The sequence below is a fragment of the Nicotiana tabacum genome, chromosome 23 (genome assembly GCF_000715075.1).
Source record: "Nicotiana tabacum cultivar K326 chromosome 23, ASM71507v2, whole genome shotgun sequence".
Taxonomy (NCBI): Eukaryota; Viridiplantae; Streptophyta; class Magnoliopsida; order Solanales; family Solanaceae; genus Nicotiana; species Nicotiana tabacum.
The window spans coordinates 20,537,594-20,550,090 of record NC_134102.1 but is presented as its reverse complement, the minus strand read 5'-3'; the positions used below and the strand labels follow the sequence as shown (position 1 = coordinate 20,550,090).

The window sequence follows — 12,497 nt, the reverse complement described above, 5'->3', positions numbered from 1 at the left end:
GCGTACACATGAATTGTCATCAGATTGTTGCTTTTTATTCTTTAGGTATTTGATACAAACCACTAACCAGTCTTCTGCTTCTAGTTCTAACACATAAATCTCAAATCAAAATTCCAACAATTAACATAAGCAAAAAATCCCTACTATAGAAAGAGGCCTAGCCATCTCACTCTCTCTTTACTCTTTTCTATCTTCACCTACATTCGTTCTTCTCTACCCAAGAACCGCTAACAGGTATACTCCACCCCCCCCCCCCACCCAAACACCCATTTCCATTTTTTATTCTGCTTTTTGTGCTTTATATATTCATAACTTTGAGTAGAATCTGATGCTGCAATTGTTTTTAAATTCCAAAATTAGGGGTTTGTAAGTTATTGTTTCCACATCAAGATCGTGTAGCTTTCTTGGGGTTTAGTAGAATCCAGTTTTCTTGCTCATTTTGAAGGTTTTAGTACTTGGGTACTCGTTCATTACTGATTTGGGTTTTTTTTTGGAAAATTTGTTTGTGTCATAATTGGGCTCCTTTTGGTGCTTGTGAGAAATACTTGATTTTGACTAGAAATTAGTGTTTGAATTTTAGTACTGCGTTTTATTGGAGGCAGATCCATGATTTGAACTTTATGGTTCTGGATTCTAGGACAACTACCTCGATTGTTAGTAACTGAATTTAATTTTTGTACATATTTAATAAATTTCTTAACATGTCATATACACGATTTGGGCCGAAGCTGCTAGGTTCTGCCGAACCCATATCTTAAAAGCCTACATCCGCCCCTACGGTTGATGGTGAATTTTGGGTTTTGTGGTCTTTTTTCCGCTTGAGGTATTGGTTTTCTAACAGGAAATTAATACCGATATCTTGTTTGTTACTTTTGGCTTAGGTTTTGTGCTGGGTATGTATTTTAAGAGAAATTGAGAACATAATAGGATTTTTAGAGCCAAGTATATTTACTTGTTGGTTTTTGCAGGTGAGAAGTTGAGGGTATTGTTCTGTTTGATTGGATGAGGAAGCTTTCGAAGAGGGGTGCGTGCAAGTCCGCATCGCACCAGCTCTTCAAGGACAGGGCAAAGAACCGTGTCGATGATCTGCAAGGTGTGTTAACTAATCTACAATCTGCAAGGAAGGAAAGCCGAAGTTATGATGTTGGGTTGCTTGAAGAGCAAGTCCACCAAATGCTGCGTGAATGGAAAGCTGAGCTCAATGAGCCATCCCCGGCTTCTTCTTTGCAGGCAAGAACAAATACTTATGCCCTTTTATGTCCTAGTACCCCAAGAGTTTTTACACTTTTGTACCTGTCCATTGTGCGCACATTACAATCACAATAACGATGCCTCTCTCCTAAACGAGTTGGGTCGGCTATATGAATCCTCACTGACCATATCTCTTCATTTAAATTCATCGTAGGCAACATTTTACAAAATAAAAACAAAAATAAAATATACTAGAAGTTCTCATTATTTTACTCTTATACAGGTGTGTGCATCGCCAAGAAATTCTTCTTGCATGTTGACATATCTTCTTATATGTAAGCTTGTGTTTTTAATCTGGGTGGGCATAAAATCCGAAAAATCGAATTCCGAACCGGACCGAATTAATTCGGTATTTCGGTATCGGTTTATTCGGTATTTCGGTATAATTCAGTCCTACACTACCCATCGGCCTAGCCCAAAATTTTAAACGCCTAACCCAATAAGACTAAGCCCAGTCCCTTACTATCTTTCCGTTGTTTCCCAGCCTAACCCAATCTGGCGTCTGTTTAGTGCTGCCTCAAAGCAGCTCAGCTTGCGAATGGAGATGAAAATCGTTCTCTTAATCAGAACTAAGAACTTGTGCTTCGAAAACTTTCTCAACTGGAGCAATATATGTTACTCTTAATTAAGATTTGGTTCGCTTTATGACAAGCTTTCTCTGCCCAAGCCCAACTGTTTGCTAGTGCAATGAAATGATAAGTTTTTTCAACTATATATATGCGGTTTCCAAGGCCAGTGCCACTTCTTGTCACGTTAGATGGAGACGGTGCGATACCGAAACTGTACCGAACCAAACAAGAAAGTACCGAACCGTACCGAACTACTTTGGTACGGTATTTGGTATGCACAATTGATATACCAAACCATAATTCATAAATACCGTACCGAAGTACCGAACGCCCCTATTTTTAATGATGTTGTATCTTGACGCATGCTTGAGCACATGGTTATAGAAAATTTAGGTTTATAACAAGTTGCAAATCAGTCTTACTGTGTTAATCAAAAGACAGTATTTATGAGTATAGTAGGCTATGTGTGAACTTATGTTTCCTGTCTTCGTTTTTGGTAGATTCGTTAATGTAAATGTAATATTGTTAAGTAGGCTTCTGTCTTCAAGTATTGGTGGTGTAGAGATATACAATTACGGGTTTTACATTCATGGGGGACTCTGCAGGGAGGAAGCCTTGTTTCATCATCGGACATCTATAGACTGTTACTTGGTGAGGAAGAAGATGATGCGACCAGTGCATTAGCTGCGCCTAAGCCTGAGCCTGATGCTCAAAAAGTTAGTGTTACTGATTTTCAAGAGGTATGCATTTTACTTGTAATTTCATCTTGTGCAATTTGTTTTGGTTCTTGGATGCTTCTCCAGATTGCTCTTAGTATATATGTTAAAAAGTTTCCCAGCAGTAGCTGGTTTTTTCTTCCATGCCATTTTGATTTAAGGAGTTTCACCACCTCACTAGATATCACTTAGAGCCACATTGTGCTTCGGTTGATATATCCAGCTAATCTAGGATTTGGAAATCCTTTCCTCCATATATATCAATCAACTATATTTCAACCCAAACTAGTCAGTCTCCTGTATGATTCCTCTATATCCATTATGCACTATTCAGTTTCTTTCTAGTACTAAAAAACTTGTCTTTTAAGGCAACTTGGACACTGAGAAACTAGGGTTTTTCTAAATCTCGCACTTATCCTACACTGAGTTGGCAAAACCGGGTGCAATTTAAGTGTAACAATCAGTGTTTTTATACGCGAAAAACGCACAAAGCTACATGTTTCTTTGGGTTTGACATGAAAAGTAAAGTGCATGCATTTTTGAAGTAAAACGCACAAGTTATGAGATTTAAAAACATCAAAACTCATATGTATTTAGTACCATAATAATCAAATTGCTATTTACATAACTAATTTCAGCATTCAATGTATTATAATATAGATATTAAACCAACTTCTCAAAGTTGAGATTTAAAGAATCAATCGCTTCTTACTGGGACCACTTTACGTCTCATTGTCTGAAATGCATACTTCTTTGATGTGTAGCTTCATTGATGAAGCGATAACCCTTTGCTTCGCTTCATCGCTTTAAGTGACAAGGCGATGGCTTTTAATTACATTGCTACCAATAACTAATCCTTAATTTCAACTTGTTGGTATTGCCTATATTTGTGTTGCGTTGTGGTGTTTAGGTGAGTTTGCATTGCTTCCGAGCGATTGTGGGTCTTTTAACGCAATATTCCTTCATATGATTTTTGGTCTATCTCGTCATCCGTAGCATGTTTAATCATCATAGCGTCACACTTACAGACCAGCGGATAATGGATATGATCTTTTGTAATCTTGTCCTTTTTCTTATGTCTGGACTTCCATCTTAACATTTATATTTTTAAAATGCTCATCTTGGAGATATGTGGGCCCTCTAAGCCCCGACATTCCCTCGTAAGTAATATTGCTGGTCTTGTAGCCCTTATATAGATGTCTGTCATGACTGTTATCTTGCTTGAAGCTCTCTTAATGCTGTTGTCAGTCCAATCTTTTCTGATCTTTCCCCGTAACCATTATCCTCTACTTCATGTTTTTCATTTATGTAAATAGACTCCTGACCCTCTTTTCAGATAGTTTTTCTTGTTTTTCTCCTTTGTTGGTTGATATCTAAGAAGTTAAGATTAGGCTTTTTGCAATTTTTGGTTTTTCTGCTAGTTTAGCAAGCCTGTTAAGGTGATCAATTAAATCTTACCTGTTAAGCAATTTGTTTGCTGTAGGGTTTCAATGCAACTCAGGTGCTGCATGAGCAAGGTTTCCAGTTGGTTGATCAATGCAAAGGCTTGCCTTCAGTGGTTAACAGTGCGGGAATTAACAATCTTGGCATTGCAACCCAATTGGATTACCATTCCTTTGATTTGCATCAAGAATACGATCAGCAGTACTTACCTGGATTTGATGCTCTAAATCTTTGCCTAGAGGATGCTTTGCCTCCTATTCATATTAGTCCTCCAGCCTCTGCTTTCCTGGGGCCGAAATGTGCACTCTGGGATTGCCCCCGACCTGCAATGGGGTCAGACTGGTGTCAGAAATCTCAAGACTACTGCAGTGACTATCATGCTTCTCTTGCACCTAATGAAGGTTATCTCGGCAGGCCTCCAGTTGTTCGGCCAATGGGTATTGGCTTAAAAGATAACTTGCTTTTTCAAGCTCTTGGTGCAAAAGCACATGGAAAAGATGTTGGTGTTCCTGAGTGCGAGGGTGCTGCCACGGCAAAGTCCCCCTGGAATGCACCCGGTAAGAGTTTTGTGGCATTTCTTTATTCTCATAGCCGGATTTTCTTTATTTGTTAAATCTGATATCTGTTGGTTTGCTTATGCTTCTGCAGAGCTCTTTGATCTGAAAGTTGTTGAAGGTGAAACAATTAGGGAGTGGCTTTTCTTTGATAAGCCTCGACGAGCGTTTGAAAGTGGAAACAGAAAGCAGAGGTCATTGCCGGATTATAATGGACGGGGTTGGCATGAGTCAAGGAAGCAAATGATGAATGAATTTGGAGGGCTGAAAAGGTCCTACTACATGGATCCACAACCGATGAAAAATCTGGAATGGCATCTTTACGAGTATGAGATTAACAAGTACGATGCATGTGCCTTGTACAGATTGGAACTGAAACTTGTTGATGGGAAAAAAATCCCCAAAGGGAAGGTAACCAATGTATCTGTTTCTGATTTGCAAAAGCAAATGGGAAGACTTACTGCTGAATTTCCTTTGGACAACAAGCGAACTGTTAAGGGCAGATCAAAGGCTGCTAGTTTGAAGAATGTGGGAAACATTCAAGCTGCTCCAATTCCAATGGTTCTAACTTGTGAAGGGTTTGATTATGGGACCGGCGAATCTTATGACTATCTTGTAGACGATTTGGATGGCTACTTCATTACCTAATTAGATGCATGCATCGATGCTTTTCAAACAAGAGGCTTTTCGCCTGTGTATTATACACCAGTTTTATCTTAGACTCAAAAATCATGTTGGTGGGCAAGTTGCTCGGCTTCTGCTTACTTATTTAGTCAGGGCTAACGGGATGCCTCCCATTTCCATGGGCTTGTGGTCAATTTTTCATTGTCATCTGAGACGCGGTCTCATCTAATTATGGAGCACATTTTACTGCTTGAAAATGAAAACCCAATTTACTTGGTATTCTCATTTACATATTTTGGAGCCAAGTTGACACTAAATGTATTGATGTTATATTGTCAGACTTGGTGACCACATGTAAATGGTAATTTGTAATTGTCATTTTCTTCAAGATCTGCTGCTATTTTACATGGTTACATTGTAGGTATGATTAAATGCATGGTTTGAGGCTCTATTTGGTGTAAAACATTATTTGAAGCCCAATCAGGCAATCAGATACATGTTCTTATGTACTTTTTTGGTAACTATGTTCTTGTAGGCCTACACTCAAGTAGAAGACAATTCGTTTCCTTTTTCTTCTGAAAACAAGATTGATATCTAGATTTTAAATTCTAATCTTAATCCATCTAGATTTGATTTTAAGTGTATCTATCTTGAATGGTTATTTGATTAGCTTTATAACCATGTTCAGCATAAGAGTTTGGTCTAATCTTAGTCCTTGTATTGGACTTTTTTTGTCCTTGTATAGGACTTTGGCAGTGCATAAGCTCGTTTGGCTGCTGGTTAGAGTTATGTAGGGATTAATAATGCATGGATTAGTTATGCAGGATTTTGTTATGCATGGTTTAATTATGAAGGGATTAGTTGTGTAAAGATTAGTAATGCATGGTTTACGAATTTATAGATTGTAATGTAGAGATTATTTTTGTTAAATATTTACTTTATTTTAATTATAAAAGTTGTAGTTTAAAATAAATATGAGGGTTTTTTTGGTCATTTGATTGCTTAATCCATACATTACTAATACATATATTAGTTATTTCACATTCTACTTTGCATAAATAATACATTTTGTCGTAACTTATCCATGTATTACTTATACCCCCAATGGAAAAAGCAACCAAACATTACATTAGTTATGATGGCTTTTGTACAAAGTAACTAAAAACTACTAAATATGGTATTGGTTATGTTACTCCTAATAAATGAATAATTTACCCTGTTAATACTACTGCTAAATGATTGCAAAAGTTTGATTTTAGGGTCAGTCGGGACACTTAATATGCTAGCATTTCTTGCAAATTTCCTTCAATACACTCCCTTCATTATTTGTTAAGCCTGTTGTTCAAAGACATAGGGGAATCGTACTATAAGCTAAAGGGAACTTTACATAACTGTCACAATTTAAAAGAAATATAATAAATTCTTAATATATATATACATATATATATATATATATATATATATATATATAGACGTTATAACTATAAAGAGCAAAAAAATGAAATTAACCTTAAAGCAATTGAATTATATAGTTGCTACGAATAATTAGTGGATAAAATCTTATATCTTAAAATATATCTTAAAATATAATTAAGATGACATATAAATATACAAAAGAAGAAATATATATACGTTAATCCAAAAGAAATATAATTAAGATGGCATATAAATATACAATATATATATATATCCTGAATTAAAATGGCACTTGACATATAAAATATATTTAAAATATACATTAAAAATACATCTTAAAATAAGATGGCACTTCACAAATAAATATACAAAAATTATATACATAAAAATATATTTTGAATTAAAGTGATACTTGATATACAAAGTATAAAAGACGTATAAATCAATACATCTTGAATTTAGGTGGCATTCACATATGAATTAGATTTTCAAAAATGGAGTGAAGAGATAAATGTTGGAAAGGGAGAATGGAGATGGACAAAAAAAATATTCTCGTGATTAGTGAGTCAGTTAACTTATTAAATGTTGACCATCATTTTTATATTATGCTAATAATGAAAAAAAAGTACTCTTTATGGAATAAATAATAAATGATGCTATTTTAAAAAAAATAATAGTTAAAAAAGGATCAAGCGTGTATAAAAACTCAATAATGGTAATTTCTCGTTTCAAAAGGACATGTTATGTTGTTACATTCTTGGCGCATATTTGCTGTGGAAAAAGCTGTAACCTCTTAAAGTTAGATATGGTTAACATGCAACAAAACAATCCCAGATTTGAACAGATTACCCTGTAATCATTGGTTAAACACTGTCAACTTGTAATCACATTTCGACTTGTAAGTGAGATCGTATCCATGGCAGTGGAGTTTAATGCTTTCCTTTTTGTACCAAACTGATACGCATATTTTTAGTGGTGTTAGATATCCTCTACTTGTTTGGGACTAGGGATAGCAAACGGGCGAGTCGGGTTGGATATAAAACTGGTCGAAAATGGAGAATGCAAAAAAGAATAAATTATCCAACCCGATCTATATTCAATACATATAAAAAATGAGTTAACCAACAGATAATATGAATATGATTATTTTTTCGAGAATCCAATCTCCCAAACTTGAAGAACCCCCAATTTGAGTCTCTACAAATATAAAAGTTAAACTCATTAATTATCCATTGTTTAAATAAATAATATGAATCTTATCCATATCTGATCCATTTTTAAAAAGTTCATTAACCAACCTATTTTATGGATGAATAACTATTTTCTTTTATCTATTTTGCCACCAATCTGACTATAAGCTACAAATAATTAATTCTCGTTTCAAACGGTCATGTTACGTTGTTTCTATCCCCACTTGTAGAATTTTACTAGGTTGTTGATTGTTTCTTTAAAAAGATTATTTATTCACATATATAAGGAACATTTCAGAAGCGGTATCCATTTACATCCCTTACTAAGGGTAATGAAGGGCTTAACATGTACCTAGGCATCATGTAATAGGAGAAATAAACCTACTTAACATTAGGCTCACATCATTAAGCCAATCTCATATAGACAGCTATAATTGCAGGAGCAAAACATAAAGAAGATAGCAACTGACTCTGTTTCAAACAATTTGGACATAGAAAGCCTCTTAAATGGAGCTACTTATTGGACTCCATTAGGCCTGGATAAGTTTAGGTTCTTCTTAGGCACTGCGATGAATAATTGCCAAAATTGAAGTCAAGCTTAAAGCAGCTTTAAATCATTTCTGGCTACTCAACAGTCTGCACAATCTTGAAGCAGATCATTCATTAGGATCTAACTTGTAGGAAACATCATCTTCTTCGTAGTTGTTGACTCGTTCACACTCGTCAATCCATTCACTATATCTGAGAAGAGGAAAGAATAACAGAAGCGGATTTAGAATTCACAGTAAATCCGTGCGAAGTTAGTATAGTAGTATGTACTACTTAAAATGGTTCAACTCTATATAATTTCAAGCTGAAGGTAGCGGGGGTTGCCACAGCCACGGCTAACATACTACATCCACCACTGAAGTAATCAAAGGCAAGGTTAGGTGCACTTACATATCAATAGGCTCTGTTAGTGCTGCAAGGAGAAAAACACAAAAAAAAACTTGTTAACCAACTCAGTACATCCAAATGGAAATTTCCGACATCAATTGAATGTTTAATTTGTTAGGAAGCTATACTTGTGTATGCAGGTGAGCAGGTCTTAAATGAGACATTAAACGGGTAAAGATTAAGACAAATGCAGGCAAAGGGCAACATCTTTTGTCAACATAAACTCGGCTTAACATAAGCGAATGCAATTTGCAGTTTATCTGACAGAAAGCCGATCCTTCAATTCACCTTAGGCCAAGGGGTGTCACGTGACACCACTTGGTCGAATATTTTACCAAATATGTATATATAATTAAAAGGCAGAAAAAATACCGATAAACAAAACAAAGTGATATCACTTGGCATAAATAATTGTGTAGCTCTTTCGGCTAGGCGCCTCAGTTTTCCAGTAGAGGTTGTGGATTTGAAGCTTGGAAGCTTCATTTATTATTTCGAAATTTTTGTCCCTCATTTACAGAACAGATTACATTGTGTCGAGCAGGGTTCGAACCGTTGACCTCTTAGAAGATAACAAAACGTCTAGCCATTTGATCATGAGTCACTTTTGTGAACTCTAGTGTCAATAATTATTTAAACTAGTTGAAAAGGATGCTGCTGCTTCCATGATTAGTTGTTGTTATTCTTTTTCTTTTTGCTTTCATCTTCTTTCTTGCCAATGAAATTGATTCAGAACAATTTGTCAAATTAATAAATGAGGAACTTTTAGTGATTACTAGGTACTTTTTTTTTGATAATGCTTTATTAGGTACTTTATATAGAAAAAATAGTATTTAGTATTATTTCCAATGAGGTTATTTTTGAATACTTTTCAAAAAACAAACCGAAAAAAGTAGTAGTAATATACTTGAGTTGTGTTCTATTAATATGATTCAAAGTGTGTTCTTTTTTTATATATGATGTTGTTAGTAGTGTTTTGTTTATTTGTTCACTTCTAAAGTATGACACCGCTTACGAAAAATCCTGTTGATGCCACTGATTGAACACATCGATAAAGATTACTCTAATAAGCTAGTCGCCTAGTCCCATTTCTCTGACTAATCTTTCATGAACATTACAAGTTACGCATTGAATTTTTCAGCCCCGTGGTTTTAATCATCTAATCAAGTAACATAACAAAACATAGGCGTAAATAAATTAATAGATACACGAGAAAACAAATGTCCAGATATACCTGTGACAGTGGTGCTGAAGCTCTCTTGGCAGATCCTGCAATTTGCCTCGCCAATCAAGTTTTTCATATCACTGAATACAAGGAAGATGAACTTGTCATAAGAATGAGCCAAAAGCTACTGCAAGTTAAATTAATTGCTGGCCAAGAATGAGAAGTAATGCATGTTTTTCATGATGGGTTGAAAACTTGAAAATTTTAAAATACACCGAGAGATGCAACTCAACTCTTCCATGTAAAAACTTGCAGGTACGGCATGTATAAAGCTGGATGACGGAACTTATTACACTCCTTAGTTTTGCTGGTGGAAGAAGGGAGAAGGGGGTGACATAATTCAGCAAGACCTTTCTAAAGGACAATTTTAGGAGTTATCATCTGCATTTAACAATGTCTAAAGTGTTGAGCAGGCGGAGAGGGAAAGCTCAATCTATCCCATGCCTACACAGAAAAACAACTTGGACATGAGAATACTTTATAATTAACTTACATGCGACATTCCACGCTGGTGCCATGACTACAGAAAGGACAGCTGAAAACAGTATCAAGTTTGTCCATCCTCTTCTTTGGAGGTGGCTTTGATTTTGACTTCCTCTTTCCCATAGCTCAAGTTACTGTAAAGCGCATTGAATAACACAAGTCAGCTGCAAGAAGTCAAAAACAAATTACTAACAAGAAGTGTGGGTATTCAGCTGTTCTATATCCCATCTTAATTAATTCCATTTGATCGATTAAAACATTGAGTTTTTAAGTTTCTATAGCTCATTGCACCGAGATAGCAGCAGAAAACTAACGTAGTGCTATATTTGCAAGGAAATAGTTATATATCCAGAGTTATTTCACACATAAAACATGCCCATGCTTGTGTTTCTTCCTTACGTTTTCCCTGAAGAAAGCATAATAATGCAGCAAGATGAGAGGTCCAGCATAGAGTTATAATTGTAAGTATAATTTGCTCCATATTCCCTGAATGCAAGTTGAAAACTATACTAATTGAGACTTTGAAGAACATTCAACTTTTCAAAAATCATTCAACTTTTCAAAAATCCTACTGCAAGACATTTGAAAAAGTGCAGCAGAAGGACCTCAAATAGTTGAACTCCATTTTGAAGCCTTGTTAGAATGTCCTTTAATTAAGTCGGATGCCAGGAAATAAGCTTTCGGGAACCAAACTCCAGTAGAGAGAAAAAAAACTAGTGATTTTTTCTCATCTAGTTAAGCCTTCGTGGACAGAGTTACCCCGAAACCTGTATGGGAGGTAGCAAGTACCCGGAGGAATAGTAGAGGTGTGTGCAAGCTGCCTATCCGCTATTATCATTATAAGAAAAGAAGCTTTTGGGAACTGGACCACGACATGAAATTCCAAGCATGCGCATAAAAGTAAACAATTGATTCATAAGCTAGATAAAAAGTTTGTTCAGCAATATCAAGATGTCCTCTCTGAGCAATTTACAGCTGAAATTTGGTCATTAGTATTTAGTGAAACAGAAACAAACCAACAGATTTTTCAAGAGAAGATTTATTAGAGACAAAGGGTACTTTGGAATGACAACAAAAGGTTAATCAAACATATCAATCAACAGAGCCAGCATCTAAAGGCAGTGGATACACCTCTTAACATACACACACACACACACACACACACACACACACACACACACACAGAGGAATACAGAGACACACATACGCAGAGACATCTTCACAACGCGCACACGCACGCGCGCACACACAGATTTTGCACGAACACACCCACGCGCGCGCGCGCACATAATTTTCTTTCAAGTTTTACATATACATATATGCAAGATCGACAAAATCAGTGATTATATGCAAATCGGGAGGTATAGAGAAAATTAACAAATTGGTTCTTTAGAAATCGGAAGAGAAATCAAACCTAAAATCGATTGAACAGCTGAGATAAAAATCGCCTTTTTTGTGATCTGCAAAATAAAAATTGAATCTTTATAAATTAAATCATAGAGAGATTGAAACTGAAATTCGATAAAAGGGTTATAGAGAAATTTGGAATTACCGCTATAGACTCGAAACCCTTGACCTCAACGAAGCTGAAAAGCAGCCATCAATTTATGGCATCGAAGGCCTTTTATCACAAATATATTTAATACTTTTATTTTCTTTGTTCTTTTTTTTTTCGCTACCTTTTTTGACCCTGTTTGTCAAAACTTTTTTTCCTAACCAAAAGTGTTTTTTTTCTCAAAGTTAAAGTTTTTGACCAAGCTTTTGAAGAAAAAAAATATATTTTTAATTAAAAGCAATTTTTAAGAAGCAGAAAAAAGTAGTTTATCATTTCAAATTAATTAGCCAAACACAAAATGTTTCTCTCCAAAAATATTTTTTAGAAAAACACTTTTAAAAAAAATACTTATCAAAATAAGCATATTTTAGAAACTTGGTCAAACAAGCTATAAGTGGTTTGGGAATACTATCAAAATACAAGATTTGTATTGGATGCATAATGTCATGGGCGGATCTACACTAATATGTATGGATTTTCGGGAACCCAGTAACTTTTGATCAAATTCTATATTTATATTAAAAAAATTATTAAATGT

General features: G+C 35.3%; 2 protein-coding genes across 8 annotated transcripts; one reads left to right on the top strand and one right to left on the bottom strand.

The window, feature by feature from the left end:
* Positions 1–5,675, top strand: LOC107759183 (transcription factor VOZ1). 6 transcript variants are annotated; one of them, XM_075245417.1, is made up of 5 exons: positions 1–234; positions 969–1,230; positions 2,426–2,560; positions 4,020–4,536; positions 4,628–5,675. In XM_075245417.1, the coding sequence occupies exons 2-5, from the start codon at positions 1,003–1,005 to the stop codon at positions 5,179–5,181; spliced, it is 1,434 nt and encodes a 477-aa protein (XP_075101518.1). In that variant the 5' UTR covers positions 1–234; positions 969–1,002; the 3' UTR covers positions 5,182–5,675. The 6 variants fall into 6 exon arrangements, with proteins under 6 accessions (XP_075101518.1, XP_016432550.2, XP_075101519.1 ...); XM_016577064.2 differs by having other exon boundaries at positions 5–234; positions 2,354–2,560; XM_075245418.1 differs by lacking the exon at positions 1–234 and adding an exon at positions 317–459.
* Positions 5,676–8,015: 2,340 nt separating this feature from the next.
* LOC107759182 (transcription elongation factor 1 homolog) lies at positions 8,016–12,067 on the bottom strand. Of its 2 annotated transcripts, none has more exons than XM_016577062.2 (6): positions 11,957–12,067; positions 11,819–11,864; positions 10,415–10,538; positions 9,931–10,001; positions 8,703–8,724; positions 8,016–8,504 (listed from the first exon to the last, which is right to left on the bottom strand). In XM_016577062.2, the coding sequence occupies exons 3-6, from the start codon at positions 10,525–10,527 to the stop codon at positions 8,420–8,422; spliced, it is 291 nt and encodes a 96-aa protein (XP_016432548.1). In that variant the 5' UTR covers positions 10,528–10,538; positions 11,819–11,864; positions 11,957–12,067; the 3' UTR covers positions 8,016–8,419. The 2 variants fall into 2 exon arrangements, with proteins under 2 accessions (XP_016432548.1, XP_016432549.1); XM_016577063.2 differs by having other exon boundaries at positions 10,415–10,568; positions 11,957–12,065.
* Positions 12,068–12,497: the final 430 nt, after the last annotated feature.